General features: G+C 44.2%; 1 protein-coding gene across 1 annotated transcript; it reads right to left on the reverse strand.

The window, feature by feature from the left end:
- Positions 1 to 3,928: 3,928 nt before the first annotated feature.
- On the reverse strand, positions 3,929 to 18,972 carry LOC135907347 (sulfotransferase 1A2-like). The gene is made up of 6 exons (XM_065439034.1): positions 18,286 to 18,972; positions 17,508 to 17,719; positions 16,020 to 16,146; positions 15,311 to 15,405; positions 12,393 to 12,576; positions 3,929 to 5,905 (listed from the first exon to the last, which is right to left on the reverse strand). Exons 1-6 carry the CDS (start codon positions 18,713 to 18,715, stop codon positions 5,760 to 5,762), a joined length of 1,194 nt encoding a protein of 397 aa, XP_065295106.1. The 5' UTR covers positions 18,716 to 18,972; the 3' UTR covers positions 3,929 to 5,759.
- Positions 18,973 to 19,084: the final 112 nt, after the last annotated feature.

Below are 19,084 nucleotides of genomic sequence, written 5' to 3' on the forward strand. Positions count from 1 at the left end.
CGAAAAGGCGCTCTATTTTGGGAAGAAGACGTAATTCCATTTCCATTCCATTCCGGGCAAGAAGTGCTCAATTCCATTGCCATTACATTCCTCCAAGCATTGTCGCCATTCTATTCCCATTCCATTTCAGGGTCGCGAAAATGTGGAATGATTCCAGAGTCATTCCAATTCCGGAGTAGTGCAGACAACCAAGGCTCTCATGAGACAGCACGTGCCAGCAGGCCTTTAACAGATGATTTCTACATTCGCATTGCAGCCCCATTCACTACCTTCCCAGCCTCTGCCACAGCCCGGGTCGTATAGCAAAATTTGACGAAATATTTAATTTGCCATAACAAATGCCTTCTCTGGAACTCATAAGCTTGTGAGAAATGCGTGCCCATCGAAGTTTCTTTATGCAGATATATCCACTGTTGACGTCCGGCAACTAACGTGCCCTTCAATGATCACTCTTGCAAAAGATACAGTCTCATTCCGCTGCTATAGCGTACTAAAATCTAGTACACTATACCGCTGCTGCCTCAATCACTGCTATCGATGCCATCCGGCTTCGCGTAAACGACGCACCGATGTTTGAAGTAATTTTTCGCGGCGTGCCGACGCTGCGCTCCGCTTCGCATTTTTTTGCGAAATGTTCACCGCGTTCCTCGCTACTCGTTGCCACTACTTCGTGCACTCCGCGTTTACGAGCTAGCATGCGCTATCGTTCTAAAAAAACTGCGTTGAACACAGCCCAATAGCCAGCCAACTACCACACTAACGGTGAGGAGAACTTGAACACGGACCCTTCGTGACCAATCGTGCAAGACAGCAGCCGGTAACCCTAATATGGGAGCGAACAAGCAAATAATGTTGGCTGACATGCAGGGGTGGGTCAAGAGAAGCGTATAAGAGAGAGAGGGTCAAGGACGGAAGGGGGTAGAGCTGCGCTCACTGCAGCGCTGAAGCACCGGCATGTCGAGGGAGTGGTGTGAAGGCACGGCCTCCCCAACCCACTTTGGATCTGCTATAGTGCTGACATGAGCAGACACATGATTGTTGTTAAACGTTATGCAAACCCATCATGAGCAATGAAAGAAAGACTGCCACATGACAATGTCCATCCATCCATCCACCCACTCACCCATCCCTCCATCTAGCATCTTACAGCGACGCAGTGGCCCAAGTTGCCCACGAGGTATGCGCTCCTTGTCCTGATACCATCGTGGCCGCTCCATTGTTGCGATTCCAGCTTCGTGATCTTACTCTTGTAATGAGGTCATTGTCAAGCCTTCTGATTGGGCCCAGTGGGACAAGTTGTCTAATAGCTTAGCTAACTAGAACTAACTACGTGTTTGGGAAATGCTGCCATCATGGTCGTTGCGTCATTGTCATCAGACTCATGGCGTCGTCAAACCATTGTTGTCATACAGTCGACATGCATTCACTGTCACACTGCCATAGTGACACCGTCGTGGTCATTCAATCGTCATCTTTCCAGCTTCATGATCCAACTCTCGCCATGCTGCAGCCGTCGCACCCACTCTTACCATAGTGGTCCAAGTTGTCTAATAGCTTACACCACTAGGTATGTTGCCAACATTGCGATGCCGTCGTGGTTGTTGCATCGTCGTCATTCCAGCTTTGTCATCCGACTCTAGTAATGCCGTCATCACACTACCGCAGTCACAAATTTATTGTCATGCCGTCGTTGTCCTATGGCCTTCGTTGTTCCATGCATGTCAATATTTCTTCGTCATTGCATTATAATCATACTGTTATTCAATCGTCATTATGCTGCCCTTGTCATCGTCAGACAGTCGCTATCATGCCTTCATTGTCAGACGGTCATCGTAATGCCGTCGTGGTTGTGCTATCGTCATCACTCCAGCTTCATGACCCGACTCTTGTGATGCCGTCATCGTTGCGCCATCGTAATTATACAGGTTTCCTGGTAGACTCATCATACACTGGTCATAATGCTATCGTCCTCATGCCATTGTCATCCCTACAGCGTCATCGCCATACATTTGTTCTTACACCATTGTTGGCATGCCATCGCGGTTATTTTAACATCATTGTAACTCCAACATCCTATGCTCGTCATGTCATCATAATGCCATCGTCATCATGCTGTCATATTACCATTGACATCGTTTCAGTATCGTCATCTTATTGTCGTTGTATCCAATGCATCCATTGTCATACCGTCTTGGTAGTGCCATCATTGTCATTCCTACTTCTTCATCCATTTGTTGTCATGCCGTTGTCGTCACACCATCGTCTTGATACAGTCATCTTGTCCTCCTCATGATGTCGTCGTTACATTGCCGTCATACAAGTGTTGTAATTTAAGAATAGACATCTCACTGTTGTCATGCCACTGTTGTACACCTTTGCAGTTCTATCGATATCACTCATTTTTCGTTATTCCATCCTCTCTGAATCAGCACCATACTAACCTCGTCATGCCTCCATGCTCATGGGCGACATCGGCATGAGAGTGACAAAGCAAAGTGGGACAATATTGGCAAATATAGAATATAGTCAATGCAATGAAAGTCTCAGAATCACCACTACACATCACATAAACACGACCTCAGGAATATGGTCTGTTGCTACACTGCTCGAGTGCTATTCACATTACCATCAACAGACATTGCAAGACGAGTTCTGTAGTAATATTTTTCTAATTGAAATTAGTTTTTTCTGACAGTCTGACATTTACGAAATTTTTGCAGACCCTTCCATGCAAGCAAAATTCATTAAAGACTATACTTAATCGCACAAAAGGTTAAATATCGATACAACAAAAATTCAAAATGGCGAACAGCGCCGATTTTACCAATTTCATTAATAGAGGTCTAACTGTATATAATGTAATGCCTTGTTGAAAATGATCAACTTGCAAAGTCACAATGCCATCTAAAGCCAGAGGGACAAGGTTTAGGCAAATTACTGTACTCATCATACCCATACTGGCTGAACAACCATAACTGAAGCTCCCGTAGACACTAGAGTCAGAGCTTCCTTTAGTAATTTTGTGTTATAAACCATGTATGGAAGCAGGCTGCAGAGTGAGTCACTATTGTGGCCCACCTGTTGCCTTGCAGGTGGTCTGCTAGCAGCAGCCACCTTACTGTGGGAACGTTACAAAATGAAGACAAAGAAAAACCCATGTAAATTGTGGTATGGCAACTTTATTTTAATAAATACCCTATGCACCCACAATGCCTGTACAGCCCAACATCCGATGCCTTTCCTTACATAAAAGACATGTTACATAACTGCAATGCTAAAATTTGACACTACACACCAAACCTCACCGGTGACTCCTTAGAATGTGTGACCCTATGCAAGATGAACAGGCATAATACAATTGACAAAGGCAGTTGCATGCACAGGAATCAGTTAAACAAAATTATGACTTAAAATGAAGTTTCAGCAAAGAGGGCTCTGGAAAGCCAGTGATTTTCCAATTTAAGAGATCACCAGGGTGGAATTTCGGCTCGTGAGCCAGGCATTACTTTTTTTGTCGTGTAGCTAAAGGCTGGCTAATTAGACAGGCAGCCATTATCCACGCTATATAAATATGGGTAACTATGTGCTAGCTTCTGCCCATCTAGGCAGTTTTCATGAACTTATGTAATTGCCTCTTTCGAAAGCCAGACAAGTGTTTGTTTTGGCTGGGAGAGCACAGAGACAACAAACAGGCAGTCGATGAAACTAAGGTCTAAAATGGTCAGGTCTACTTTTTTCAGCAGCTCCTGAACAGCACTGCGAACTGTTATGTGGCTCTATTGGATACATTTGTTCAGCCATCCCAATTATGTATGCAAATGAGAATGAGCACTGACAGTTCTACTACATCATACATTCAGTGTTCATGGTTTGTTGACATTTGCGTTCCTTATCCACCCCCTGCCCCCCCCCACCCCCGAACTGGAGCTATTTAAGTTTTTCTTCACTGAACATTGGCTGCTTCTTTAACTGCATATACATGACATTTGATTAGAAAGCAATGCCTGAGTACTTCCGTTTTATGTGCACTTGTTTTCACTCATACTGTCTCTCTCAGTCCAAGACTACGCAGAAAACGATGATGGCCCATGGTCTAGACCATCATCATGGAAGCCATAGTTACACTCGGGCTATTTCATTTGCTTGGAGGAGGCATTTCTTCTGTAAAATACACGCTGTAAGCAGAAGCAAAGATCTCGACAATCAAATACTTTGACGCACTTTAGGTAAGGCTCATGGAAAAGGTAATACCCAAAGTGAAGTCGAGAGCCGGAAGAATTCTTGTCTGGCATCTGTTTTGTGCATGCCTTGATTATTCCAGACCAATCCGAGGCAATAAAGTTCTTTAAAAACTTGATGTTTCATAATACCCTAAATTCCACAAATACTATGTTTTTATGCTTCCACAAATGCACACACACTATGTTCTGGCACATTAAATTTGCTTCATGTGTTACTATCGGATATTAGAGAATCTAATGTTATGTGACAAAAATGAAGACAGAAAAAAAAAGGAAAGTGTGCTTCGCTTATGTTATCCAGATGAACTTATTTTTCATTTTTGTTCTGTCACAGCTAAAATTAATCTGCATATTATACTTGAGCACGTATTATGCGCAGGCTTCTGAAGTCCACACTTTTTGTGGTTGTTTCTTACATGTAGAGCAGCAGTGCTTATCACAGCTAGACTCAAGTGTAGGATCTATGCGAACTCATCCTTGAACATGGTGAATGAAGTTTTCTTCGACACAGCACCACAAATGTGCTGCCATGAAGGCATGAATGAAGGCAAAAAGATTTCTTGAACCTAAAACTAAAAGCCACAGCTCGGAACTGGCACCTCGCATTTGGAAATCATCATTCAACCTGGGAAACGTGGAGCGCCAAGTTAGACCAAGGGACTTGGTCATCCAGAGAGGGGTGGAATGTGAGTGATGTAGTAAAGGCAAGGCGCTGAAGACCAGGACTCAAGAACACAAACGACAGGACCGGCGCCTTCGGACTTGAGTATTTCACATACGCGCCAGACATGCCCAGAAGATAGACTGTACTTCCAAAGGCACCAGTATTTTTTTCTCAAGCAATACGACACCACTCAAGACTGGCAATGGGCACCGGTCCTGTCGTTTGTGTCCTTTTTGAGTTCTGGTCTTCTGCGCCTTGCCTTGACTAATTCAAGCATGAACCAACTAGCCCAAGCAAGAGTTTTACGTGGGTGATGTGCTTGGCCCACTTGATGTGGGCTGCTACAGATGGTGCACTGTGTCCTGCGCAGTAAGTCGCTGTGCCGACATCGTCAGCTACTTCTTCCCTTTACGGAGGCCTGGTTATTGTTTTGCCGTCTCCCTGCAGTGGGCTGATGGCTCAAGCCATAGCCGCTGGCGTGTTCAGCCAGTGTTTTGCAAAGTGTAGCGTTAACCGTCATTAAGCCGTTTACCTACAATGTGAGCCTTCCTGCCTTCAGCCCAAGCCTCACTGCATGGAGACCAGCTAAATGTATCATCACAGAGAGGCATGTTGTTTCCAGCACCGGAGGAACTAAAACTTGACATAATACTCTGCTGGGCTGTTTGCAAAACATATCAATTTTAACACCTAAATTCTTTTAAAATTCCTGTAAACCTACGCGTGTTAACAGTCCCACCAAAACATCTGTGTTGGCAGACGTTGCTGTAGACTCGCAGTGTGAAAATAACAAGTTAGCTGTCACATTCTAACATAATTTCACAATTGAAATTCATAACAAACTCTAAGTGGGACTAGACAGCATCTTTCTCAGCTTCCTCGTCTGATGGAAGCTCGTAGACAAAGGTCAGGTCTGTGTTGCCGAACTTCTCCTCTAGCCAGGCATCCATTTTGGCGTTCATCTCGGGCGTGAAGTAGTTCTTCCAGTCGCCAACGATTCCTGGATAACAAAATGCAGAAGACTGTGATGCCACTTTTCCTTACCACTTGCAGCACTGTTTCAAATTTTATACAGGCTTACAGTACCGGAATATACGTAAATGGCTTTAGAAATAGGCAGTATTAACTGTGATGTTGCAGAGTGATTGTTGGCGGTGAACATGTGCTGTGAAAGGCTGTGACCATGTGCATGTGCTTTATGCCTGTCATTCCCCTCCCCTGCCCTCTCGACAATAGGAGCAAACCATATTTCCTTGTTAGTCTTTCTTTCATCTGTCTGCCTGTCTGTCCATGTGCGAGGTCATCCAATGGTGAACTATAGTAGGATTGTTTAAAAAGGCGCACAAAGGGATGGAATTTACGCATGATTTGCCAGATGAAAAAACACTTCAGTTTTGAGACTTGAATATAAGGCTAAATGACAGCCACATGTGCTGGGCTTACAAGGTGTGAGGAAAGTAAGAAATTCTGCATTTTGACTGTGGTCCCTAAAAAGTGATAACCAGAGGTATCGCCTTGGCATCTATCATCCAGGCAGTCAAAAGATAATGCCACCAGTTCATAACAGGAAACCTTGCACTACAGATAAACAGGCTGAGGAGTAGCGGCTACCGTAAAGATAACACTGGAGATTAAGGACTAGTGGAGAAAAAGCAAAAGAAAAGAACAAAGACAAAACTAAAGAACCTGTAATTTTAGTGTAAAAACTAAAAAAGGTAGCACACTGGCACCAAGTCTAGGTGCTATCATCTGCCCCACAGAAACTGAAAAGAATACGCAAATAAGCCAGAGACAGAAAAGGAGGCAAGCCAAAATGGCTGTGAAACTAAATACACAGGCAAGCTTGTAGAAAGCTCTAGAAGTGTTGTTCAAAAGATCCCCCTATCAAGCGGCAAGACATCCATCGGACAGGCCAGGCACCGTATAAATGAGACTATGCGAACACAGGTACACATGCTAGCAGCTGACTGCACTCAACCACTTCGTTACGAGCTGCAAATAGTGCAAGTTTTCTGCCCTGCTAGTGAAAACAAAGCCTGTCGTGAGCACAAAAAGCCAGTAAAAAAAGAGATTTGGGAAGCGCTCATGACATGGGAACAAAAGAATGCATGCATAAGCTTTAGGTATGTGTGACTATTAAAAAATTTCAAGTAACAAATATTTCAAAACATCAACTGCACCCAAACACATAAAATATTGGAGCAAAAGCAGGGTAAATTTTCACCCCCGCGAGTATAATATAGAGATAGAACATGAGAACTTGCATAGTGGAGCAGGCTTCGTCACTTAGGTAGCCATACTTAACAGGCTCTATAGCAATCATTCGCACACTATGTAGAGCCCCGTGCAACTGGTAAACGGCTTGTTTGCTCCTAATGCTCCATTTGTGCTTTTAATAAATATAGCTTCATAACACACTTAAGATTACTGGGAGGTGAACACCATATTGTATTAATTGTGATAACGGCTGTTCATTACTATAAATCTATTCGAAAAGTATTCAATATTCGATTCACTCCTGGCACTACAGTCTACATTCGTTACAGCGGACCCGCGTTCGACAGACGTTTGGATATAATGGACCTTATTTCAGCCTTAGTTTGTCCTACCTATTTTATTAATGCAACGAACTTCGCTTTTAACTAACCACGTTACAATGAACTATCGGCTACAGCGGCCGAAATTAGCGGGAATTTTTGTCAAAATTGAGCGTATAAAACGGACTATCATTGTGCCAATGCGGGCTGACAACTGACTTGCGAGGGTCAGCCGATCATTGTGGCTCAGCATCGCGTGCACGAGAGAGGAAGGTGGCACCGAAACGCGCCGTCTTCTATTGCGTGCAAGGCAAGGTGGAGAGGGGGACAAGGCAAGAGAGAGAGGGGTCTACTATGGCGGCTGCTGCTTACGGCCCGGCCGCCGTATCTTGAAAGTGATCTGTGATGTGGACAAAGTGCTCGACCGTGCAGGCGCCGTATCTTGAAAGCGATCTGCGATGTGGACAAAGTGCACCCAGCGCTGGTAGCTTCGTATGTGCTGTGCTTTCGACGTTTGCTTCGCGTTTAAGCAAGAGACAGCACGAAAGTCAATTTGATCGCTGCTGCTGCACACTCATCTTGTGTAATTTGTTATTGCAATCAATGCTTCGCCTTTCAAGCAAAACTGCGCCTTATCTTTATTTGTTTTTTTACATTCGTCGCTCACTCTTTGCAATAATGTTGTCAGACATCACGACGAAAGTTTCAGAAGTGGGGTGTTTCGGATATTATGGACTTCTGATAAAAGCATGTTTTTTGTTGAATTTTTACGGTCTGTTGCAATGAGAGTTGACTGTATTCTATTCATGTTTGATCCGGTTTCAAAAACCAATATTCGCACGCCCCTAGTAACCATTCCTTTGATTCTGCGCACAGACGTTGAGCTACAATTTGGAACAAGGTGCACCTCTGAACCATCAAAAATGCAGGTCAACCTATGTCACATTCTTTTATTACACAAAATATTTCATGTTTTTCTTGTTGCTCACGTTTTTTCCCCATTTTTCTTGATTCATCTTTTTTTTGTGACATAGCTGCTCACATCACCCACTTTACACCATATATGAATAAAGCGATGAAAGGGGCTATAGTTCATGAAGAAGGAAAGAAGGATGCGGACGGGTGAAGCGTAATCTTTTTGCCAGTGTAAAACTCAGTGCAACATAATCATGACCATATATCAACATTTGCTTCACAGCTGGTAATTTGTGCATTCATACCAGTGGTTATGTTGCGCCTTTGGGTTTGTCCTGTTCTCTGTTAAAAACATAGCACAAGTAAACTATAAACTGTGAGTGCATGAGCATGTGGGTGTGAAAGGAAGAATATGTTCATCCAACCAAGAGTCATAAGAAGATACAAAGAAAATCCATATGTGTTTCCCAGAAAGGAGTTTGGAAGTTGAAGAAAAATTTGTCCTAGTCTGTGGATTGAACCCAGGCTTCCATTGTAGATCTGCACATAAAAATCAGTTGCTGACATTCAAATGTTACATAACTTTTCTGAAAATTCTGGTCGAGAATTTTTCGAAGTTTCACTGTTAATATGCTGGCTAAAGCAGTGAAGACTGTGCACCTGCTAGCCACAAATAATTAAGCTCCCATCTGACTAAGAAATCATGTCAGAATGCTGCAGTCCACCAAGTTTAGGCACTGTCCCCAGTGCAGTCATTGGGCTGGACTACAACGCACAACACCCATTGTGGTGGCGTAGTGGCTTTCGCATTGTACTGCTAAGCCCGAGGGTGCAGGATCAAATCCCAGCCGCTGTGGCCGCATTTCGATGGGGGACAAAATGCAGAAACGACTGTGTGATGACCATTGTGCGCATGTTAAACCCCAGGTGGTGAAAATTAATCCACATTCCCCCACTACAGAGTGTGTCACAATAATACTGTGGTTCTGGCTCGTAAAACACCAGAATTAGTTTTTTTTTTTTACGATGCATTGCTGGTGTCTAGACAACAAAAAAAGAATGATGAGGGCAAAAAGTTAGGTTAGACGTCCTTTTGTGGGAAAGCAGGACATTAAAAAGAATAGGTTTATAAACTAGCCCCTGCTGTGAAGCCTTTTAAACCCTGTAGGTTTTCCTTGTAAATGTTTTCAGAAATGTTATCACAACTGGGGCTTATACAGTGAGACCTATTTTTGCATGAGGCCTATGAGTAAACTAACAATTTTTTTATGCCCTGTTAAGTGAAGTTCCACAACAGTTCTCATGCAGTGGGGTGTTTGGTGTCAAATGTCAAAGAACAACAATATTGCAGCTTGCATTTGAGGCGCTAATGAGAAAGTGCAGCCAGAATCAGGTGCTGGTGATGAGCTATCATTAAGAACAGCTAGCAGCACAGCCTCCCATGCCATCAGAATGTGCATCCAAGCACCACTGTTAGTAAAGTAGGCATAGCGTTCAGGGACGTATGTTGGATATAATGGAGTGAATAGAAGTACTAATCGTGATATAGAGAGGCATTTGAAGAGGTTCGAGTATAGTGAAGGAATTGCACCAGAATCGTACCAGAACGGTGAAGTAATTATGAAGACTTGGATAGGTTTTCTGTAGTGAAAAAACAGGCCCCTAGGACTTCCATAAAGTCAGAGACTTCCCTTACAGTCTCTGACATTCGGTACCTCCTCCTGTGTACCATTACATTGCATTATGCCTTTTGTCTGAATAAACTCCCTTATTTATTTATTCCTACAGCTCCACAGTCTTTGGTGTGCAAGTTGTTTGGATTGGCATACATCTGGGAAGTTTTCTTTTACCACGAAAGAAACAGCACCAGTAGCGGCATTTTTCGCAAAGTTTCAAGCGCTCAAAACACTATGTATGTTCCCAACTTGTTTTACGAATAATGTACCTTTGCAAGCCTCAAAAAAGTGGAGCGAAAGTCAACACTTGCATACACAAATGCATACAACAACCAAAAGAGCTATAAAGCCAACCCACAAAAATTGTAGGCACAAAGCATGCTTTCGGAATCATTCCTTTTTTTTTTTCGTTTCCTATGTTTGGTCAATGCCGCTTTCCCCGCCGCTTGCTGCTTAAGCGCAGTGCTGCATCTTCATGGCAAGGCACATTTCCCGCCAAGTCGGGATTCACTGCACAACAAAGTGTACCGCCGTGAAGCCGCCCCTAATGAGAAAATTCCGGTACAGCTCGCAACCCCACTTTGCACTTGAATTTCTTTCATTTTTGGCAAGCTATATAGGCATGAAAATGCGGTAACTGAACAACGTAACCAATGATTGGCAGCGGTTAATTAAAGACTGAGCTAACTGAAATTGTGCCAACATTGCTGTGCTGAAAAGAAGTTGCAGTTTTGCAGGGAAGGCAAAATAATGACAGTGATAGCAAAGTGCTTGACTATTACATAACTCATTAAACAAATTTCAGTAATTAACTTCTCAGTCATTATTTTGGGGCACACACTGCAATTACAAAGTGAAGCTGGTGAGCTCGCAGGGCATATTAAAAAGATTTTTGAACCTGGCCGCAGTTCGCCATACGCATTGAGAAATTGGGTGGCAAAATGTGTGGTGTTAAGGGAAAATTTTTCTTGCACTGCTGATGAAGGCATTTGTCAGCAAAAAAAAAAAAGAAGTCAGCAGAACAACAGTGTATTTTGACACAAGTCTGATGGCACTTATCTCGTAAGTGGTGCTATTTGAAAAATTCCTTTTATGTAATTGCGCCATGAGAACTCACCAGCTTTGCATCAAAGTACAGTATGTCCCCTAAACTGGCTACTTAAAAAGTTTGTGAAATTTGGCTAGCTATGCCTTTTTATTTATGGCGCAAGTAATGCCTGCCTGCTGCTTGAGTAATCCAACTTATAGGGTAGAATTGTGTTACCTGCCACAAGCGATTCTTTAGAAATGGTATTAAGAGTATAAAGATGTAGAACACCCAGCGCAGTCACCGATCGGTAATTTGAATGAGATGGGGACCAACTAACAGTTTGAATAAATTGGAGTCTGAAATACTGAATCCACCAGAAAATAGGTAACTTTATTCCAAAAGTGAGAAAAAGCTTGTCAGTGCGTTGCTGCAAACACATACACTTGCCTGTGAGCTGGTCAGTATGTATTTCAATCATTGTCATGCTCACTGCAGATAGATGAAAGCATAGTCAATGTATGCACTGAATCTTCACCCTGTGGCAACTTAAAGATTGACTGTGCTTTAATAGACGAATGATTGCAGATTTCTTTGTAACAATGTCTTGCACTTCCCTCACTTATTCGCCATCATTGTTGGCGAAGGTATAGAGGGTGGAGCTGGCGCCACTTGAAGTTGCTTGATTATTTAGAGCAACAAAATTTAATAACAGTAGTCAGTGAAGTCATCCGTGACTGCACCACTTATTTAATTCACAAAGGAAAGAATGTTAGACGTGTGAAACTCGCAGGAGAAATCACAAATGCAGCGTTTTCAACCTAGCGGCTTGGCTTGACTTGTCCAATGGTTTAGGTGTGGTTGGGGACTACTGGATAAACTATGTTTCATTAGTTTTAGTTTCAAGGAGGCGCTGGTGACATGGCCAGTGACTATGCTGGTGATGTATTAAAAGAAAATACTGCTCTTTCCACTCTACTCAGTGGCTGAATTTGTGTGCAGTTGTACAGGCGGAGTAGGATTTAACGAATAGTGCACTGTAAGGCATCCGAAAATTTGGTAGTTCTTGCACATTAAGCCTATGGGGCCAGTGGTGGTGCCGAGAAGCTGTTCGAGAGTTGAGCATGTCCAAATTGCTGGCCTAGATAACAGCAATAAAAAGAGGAAAATATATAGAAGGAAAAAAACAACAACAGAAATGCAGACAATATACAATAAAAAAAGTTATCCAGAAATACTACATTCTCTCCTTCTTTTTGTTTGTGTGTTGTGAACTGCTCGAAATGGAAGCATTTCAACTTGCCCAGTTTCCCGTGCTGATACACAACCTACCTTTCCTCATGAAGCCGCCTTCTTGAAGGTTGACAAAGCCAAGCTTGCGCCAATGCTCGTAGTTGGCGGCCGGGTTGCGCACCATGTGGCTGAAGTTGCAGTGCTCGGCGATGGCCAACACCTCGTCGTCGCGTAGCGGCCGGCCCAGGAAGAGGGCTATCCTTTGGATCACGCTGCAAGCATCCTGGGGGTGCGTGGTCAAAATTGCATGATGCCAGAATGAACACAAGCAGACTGCTGCACTTGTTGTGACAGAGCCACGGCTTCGGCAAGGTACAAAGCCTGGGCCATCCAGTTCGCACCAGTCTACGCAACAGTGCAGAAATGCAATTGCACACAAACGCAGACGGACAAATAAATTAGGCCCGTTTGATTTTGTCCCCTATACTAAGTCACCCACAGAAGCTGCGCTGCTCAGTGTCAGAGGAACTGTGTAAGTAGTTGCAAACAGGTTGCAACACGGCACAATGCCTGAGCACAGCATTTAAACCCTCAGATGCCACACAGCTCTTGCATAACAGCATGTGGGTCTCAAAAAGCTGGTTGGTGTTCCACTACACCAGTTAGTTGTGCGAGAGCTCATGCCCTTTACAGAGGAAGTTGTGCCGTCAACAACAAGAATTGGTGAAAGAGTCAAAGAAAGTGATTTGCTTTGAAACGGGAGAAAGGGCCAAATAGACAAATTCCCTTTATTAAAGAGATGATGCGCTTGAAAGCACGCATTTGTTGCAGGTAGTATATTTAATTAGTTGTTTCATTGCATAATTCTATAGATAACATTGCCTGTGATCGAGACTTCTGCATTGATAGTTCAGATGGCTACACGTATGTGTTGACTTGTTATATGTGTGCTCTCCTTGGTTGAGCCATGTTGGGTGTGACGTAGCTTCCGTGATGTGAAAGTGTGTGAGAAACCTCAAGAAAAACCATTTCTGCAGTTAGCACACGGCATGGTATTCTAAACCTCTTCCCCTGACCGTCCCACTCTTTTTCTTGTCACTCTCCCTACATACAGTTCGTACAAAAGAAAATGGTTCCTTCTCATGAATTCCTTTCAGATGTTAGGAGCAGCCCAGTGCATGCAATCAATAAGGCATAAACTATATTAATTTGCTAGGTTAATGCCCCAAGGTAATGAAGAAGCCATGAGGCACATCGTAGGGTAAGGGTCCACATTAAGTCGAAAGCCTTAAGTGTCTCATGGGTAGAAATCCGCTGTCTGGCATTATCGAAACACTGACCGTCTGGCATCATGGCAACAAAATTCACTGGCACCAACATTGACGGTGCCATCCACGACCATTGGTGGCACTTGAACCCACGACCTTTGGTGTTAATTAGGGCAAGGGTATCGAAGGTACCCGAACTTTACCTTTGGTGGGACCAAAATTTAATGACACCAAAATGTATGGCACTACATCGTAGGAGTTGAACCCACAACCTTTGGTGTCAATTAAGGCAACGTTAACACACAGTTAATTAAGATATAGTTAATTAAGGCACTCCAACCCACAATCATTGGTGGGAGTCGAACCGACGACCTTTGGTGTTAATTAAGGCAAAGTTAATTAAGGCACTTGAACCCTCAACCTTTGGTGGGACCAAAACTCAATGACACCAAAATTGAAGGTGCCACCATTGATGGTCGAACCAATGACCTTTGGTGTTAATAAAGGCGAAGTTAATTAAAGTACAATCAAGTATGATAGAGTTAATGCACTTTACCTGACGAACATTAATGGGAGTTGAACCCACAGCCTTAGGTGTTAATTATGGGAACACTAACTAATATACAATTAATTAAGACATAGTCAATTAAGGTGCTCGAGCCCACAACTTTTGGTAGGAATCAGACCCTCGGCATTGGATAGCACCAAAATTCAATCGCACCAATATTGGTAGTGCCACCATTGATGGTTGAACCCATGGCCTTTGGTGATAATAAGGGCCAATTGAGGCACGGTTAATTAAGGTAGAGTTAATTAGGGCACTCGAACTCACAACCATTGGTGGGGCTTCAGACTATTCGATATTTTGGGCGATTGCTGCTGAGTTTGAATAATCTCTTAGCCACACAATATTGTTTCACATTTGTGTGCATACTCTGGCCCCAACTGCAACCTCACCTAATAATCATGGCCGCTTTATAAATGAATACATACGGTATTATTTTGTATGTATAGCCTACGGTATTGTTCGAAAAACTGCTTGCTCTATTCCCAAACATTATGAAATCCCTGCCACTCCTGCTGCATGCAGTATACATGAACATGACTGTTACTAGGCAGGTTTCTATAGATGCCATGACTAAGCTGTGCCTCTTACAGAAACAAAAACACAGGAATCCCGACATTGGTAAAGCAGGAGCACATGTGGTAGCAGGAAATGACACCACTGCTCCGGTACTACGGTCTCTGCGATCCGGTGACCTAACTGAGGACTGCAGCACCTGATCTCGGAAGCCCTGAAAGTACCAAAGCTCAGTGAAAAGATGGACAGGACACGGAAGGCATTATCCCATGTAGGAATAGTGACACAACTTTGGGCACAGTAAGAACAGAAAGAGGAAGGCCCTCAAGGTTGTAATAGAGGAAGCCCACGATTTGTCTGTGGTGTGTGTGTGCTTGCAGTTTTAATGACACAGTGGCAGCTTAGGTCATACTGTGCGAAGGCAAGTGTTGCAGATGTTATTACAAGTCTTTTTTTAACTCTGAGAATTTGATTGTTGATAACTTTGCTTACACAAAGCGCACTGAAAATCGTTTGGTTGTAAAAGATTTGACAGGTTTTGATACTAGACACATTCTATGACTTTAAAAGGGGTGTGACACACTGCCTAGCACATTGTTACACAGACTTCCGAATGTGGAGATTGAAATAAACAACCTCGTTTAGACACCACTGTGAGTGGACATTACCTTGTGGAGATCTTCATATGATATGACAAGCACATTGGGATCATTTCTGTGTTCCCACCATTCGAGATAGTGCTTCCAGATGGGTCCGTAAGACACTGCAGGAACGACAAAGCAGGATTAGCTCTGCAGATAGCAAGAGCGCGAATGTATTGAGTTGATATAGCAAACATATTGCGTGCCTGATACACATAGCTTAGCATGCAGGTTTTCAACCACACAGCAGTAAAGATCTCCTCTATACAGAAATCAATATAGTACCGAATAGCCATTAGGAAAGCGGGAACGCTCAGACTTGCTGGTGGGACACTTTCAAACTGAATGGTGAAGAGCCGAGAAGCACTCTTAAACGATAAAATTTTTCTTGAAATGGACAGCATTTGTGTCAATCCATGTCAACATTGATGATCTATTTGTTTTAAAGAAATGTTCTTATTTTGTGTTCTGTTCTTCTTCTCAAATACAAGTGCACTCTCTTTCAAAACAGTTTGTTGTTTGAAGACAGCTTTGGGTGCATAGGTGCAATGCACGCTGTACTTCGAGCATGCATTGTTCTGTTCTATAAAGAACACTGAAATGCTCTTCATGCCAAAGATGTTCGAGTGAGTTCCAGTGAAATAGATATGGAACACAGACTCCTTACAATGCACAAACACACGCCAAAGAAGCGTTTAAGAAATGGCTCTATGGCCTACATGCCAACGATGCTTACCATGTCCCTTGAGGAACGATTCAAAGAAATCCTTGAAGCTTCCCTCATATCCTGTCTCTTTGATGAGCCTTGTGAAGTGGTATAGTGACACGCACACATCCTTGGGGTTCCGCATAATGTAGATAATCTGTGAAGAAAAGCAACAGCACTTGGCAAATACAGTTCTACTTATTTTTTTAAAAGTAGGGGGAGGGGGTAATATTTTACACATAGCAGTACCATTGTGCCATCAATGATCAACTTGCCTGAGAGACTAAGCTACACACATCTCAAACACACACACACAAAAAAAGTCATCACAAGTGGAGTCTACATTTATGCCACAAGTCACATTTTTAGCACATCGCATCTATGGAAGTGGTGGTAAAGCTCTATGAAGGCAAACCACATTAGAGACATTTAGCCTGTCCGCTATTCTGGCAAACGGGGGCGATTTGGGGGGATTGCCAGATTTGCGGGGGTGTAAACGTGAGCGGCCGGAGTGGTGCAGCTTCCTGGTGGCGTAGTGTTCAACCGGACAAACACAGAGCTAAAGTTGCAGTAACCCACTATATCCTGCTTCGCTGCTGGTGCAAATTTTTGGCAGCAGCTTAATTGCAAACACGATTACGCCGCTTTTGAAAATTTACCCCAGCAGCTAAGCAGAATATAGTAATTGGCTTTGTGCTTGTGTGGTTGAGCTTTGCACCACCAGCTGGCGCCACCAATCTGGCCGCTCACATTTATGACCCCGCTCAATCGGCAAACCAACCGCGCTTGCCAGAATACCGGACGCACTAAAATTCTCTAGTAATGCAACGAGAGCGGGTAGTCCAGGACGGGGCGAGTTGTCTCACGGGGCGCACAGAAATGCTGGCATAACGCTTTCATGGCGAGAGGAAGTATGAGGTGGCTGCTGGTGTGTGCTCTCCACCATTCACCGGGAGAAGAACGGACTCACTGGAACTGGGTTTTGGCTCCTTTCGTATGCAAAGAACCGCACTAGATCTAAATGCTGTTGCGCAAGTACATTAACATGATGTGGTATGACAGCAAATCAGATTTGTTACTGTTGCATTTGTGTAACGACAGTGCTACAGATAAACATGTTGACCTGACAAATACTGTGTATGTGCAAACCATAATGCTTTTCATTTTGTACACTTGTGCACACAATTTAGCTGTGTTTTTCTTTCCACTTTCTGTATTTTCCTGTATGTATATTTCAATGTGTGCTGAAAATGAATGCCATGTCAAGGCATCAAACCGCATTATTTGTGGCTTTATGTACGTGCACCTAACATCACATCATTGATGTCAAGTAAAGGAATTGAGTTGAAGTTGGTCTAAAATGTTGTGTATAAAATAAAAGAGGTGAGCTGCGGCCATCTGACGTATGGAAGGGGCGAAGCTTTTGATGTCACCTGAAAACCTAAACCAGTGCTTTCTCATGATATGACAACATGTAGGGAAAGACACAAGCAACATTACCAGGCAAGCACAACACACCTTTGGGTTTTCTGTGCGTATAGACTCTGGTAGCAGGGAGTAAGGGAGGTGCGTCTTCACCATGCGGGTGTCTGGAGAACTCTCGATGGTCGAAACGCCGGGGTAGAAGTACTCGAGGAAGGGGAACCGCTGCTCCATGTTACGTTCTGACGCAGACCGGAAGTCAAGCCCAGTCACAATGAGGTAAACGATCTCCTGCACCCACGTCGTACCTGGATATTCAATGATGACAATAAGCCACATCTCAATGATGACAGTAAGTCACATCGGTTGGGACCTGCAAAGTTGCTATCTTGTTCGATACATTTAAGGGACATGCATTCTATGTCAGTTTCTCATCAGCACATTACTTTTCCATCCATCAATGTTCCGACAAGATCCCGTGATCTATCTATAAAAAAATAAATAACTAAATAAATAAATAAGAAGAGAGATGTTTCAAAGCTTCTTTGAAAGAACCACTGAAGAAGCTCGGGCTTTTACACAGTTGACCTTTGGACTTGAAGAAAGTGACGTGTTTCGGTTGATGTACGAGCACCGAAACACAGACACAATTCACTAACCACAAGCGAGGATCTCCCAGAAGGAAGCAGCTGGCGAGTTTAGCCTTTCCAAATACCGAAAATCGAGGCCCTTGATAGGATTACAGCAACATTACCGGATCGACGGCAAAAATATCAAGACGAGTTCGGCGGCGGAACGTCGACAAACAAACTGAGACATCACCTCTACACGGCGAACGCCTGACAACCACCGCCATCCGCTCGGGCGCCCTCACCGGTCTTGGGGAACGACACGACGTAGACGTCGTCCGGCCGGGCCTTGAGCGCCTGGACCCTGGGCAGCGACCTGATGACGATGCCCGGGAACACGTAGCCGCGGTAGTTGTAGAAGTACATGTTCGACGCGTAATTGTCGTCTCGCGGCAGCATGACGCACTCGCGGAACAGCTCGCTGTGCTCGGCCTGGCGCCGCCGCTTGAAGTACAGCGCGGCCGCCAGCGTGCTCCCGAACAGGGCCGTCGAGAAGAGCCTCTTGGCGAGCTTGTATCGACGAGCGTCGTAACCTTCGCCGTTGCGCGGCTGCTGCTGCTCGCAGTAGAAACGCCGCGCGGTCGTCGGCATCGCTGTGCGACGGCACATTTCCGCGACGGACCGCCGAGGCGGCGCTACCCTGAACACGGCGGCGACACTTCTAACCGGTAACATGACTGTCACGCTGACAACGGTCGAACCGTCGCGGCCGCTGGAGTTGGGTCACTGGACAGTTCGGACGGCGACACGGACGACTGTGACCCCGACGTCCGAAGCGGCGAAGGTTCAAAGCGTCGCAGGAAGGACGACGCGGCGAACGCGGGTGACCGACAGCCAAGTCATCGACGTCTTTTCACCGAGGAGCCGACGCCAAGGCTGCTGTCAGTACGGAATCAACGCCCGTTCACGCGAACTAGGTTGTAAATCCGAATCTGAATTTCGTGGGCGCGGCCATTAACGCTAACACAGCACCGCAGTAAGTCGTAATAAACAATTTAATAAGCTCATAAAAAGCTGAACGTGAAGTAAATTATTTTATTATTA

This window comes from Dermacentor albipictus, chromosome 10, assembly GCF_038994185.2.
Source record: "Dermacentor albipictus isolate Rhodes 1998 colony chromosome 10, USDA_Dalb.pri_finalv2, whole genome shotgun sequence".
Lineage (NCBI taxonomy): Eukaryota > Metazoa > Arthropoda > Arachnida > Ixodida > Ixodidae > Dermacentor > Dermacentor albipictus.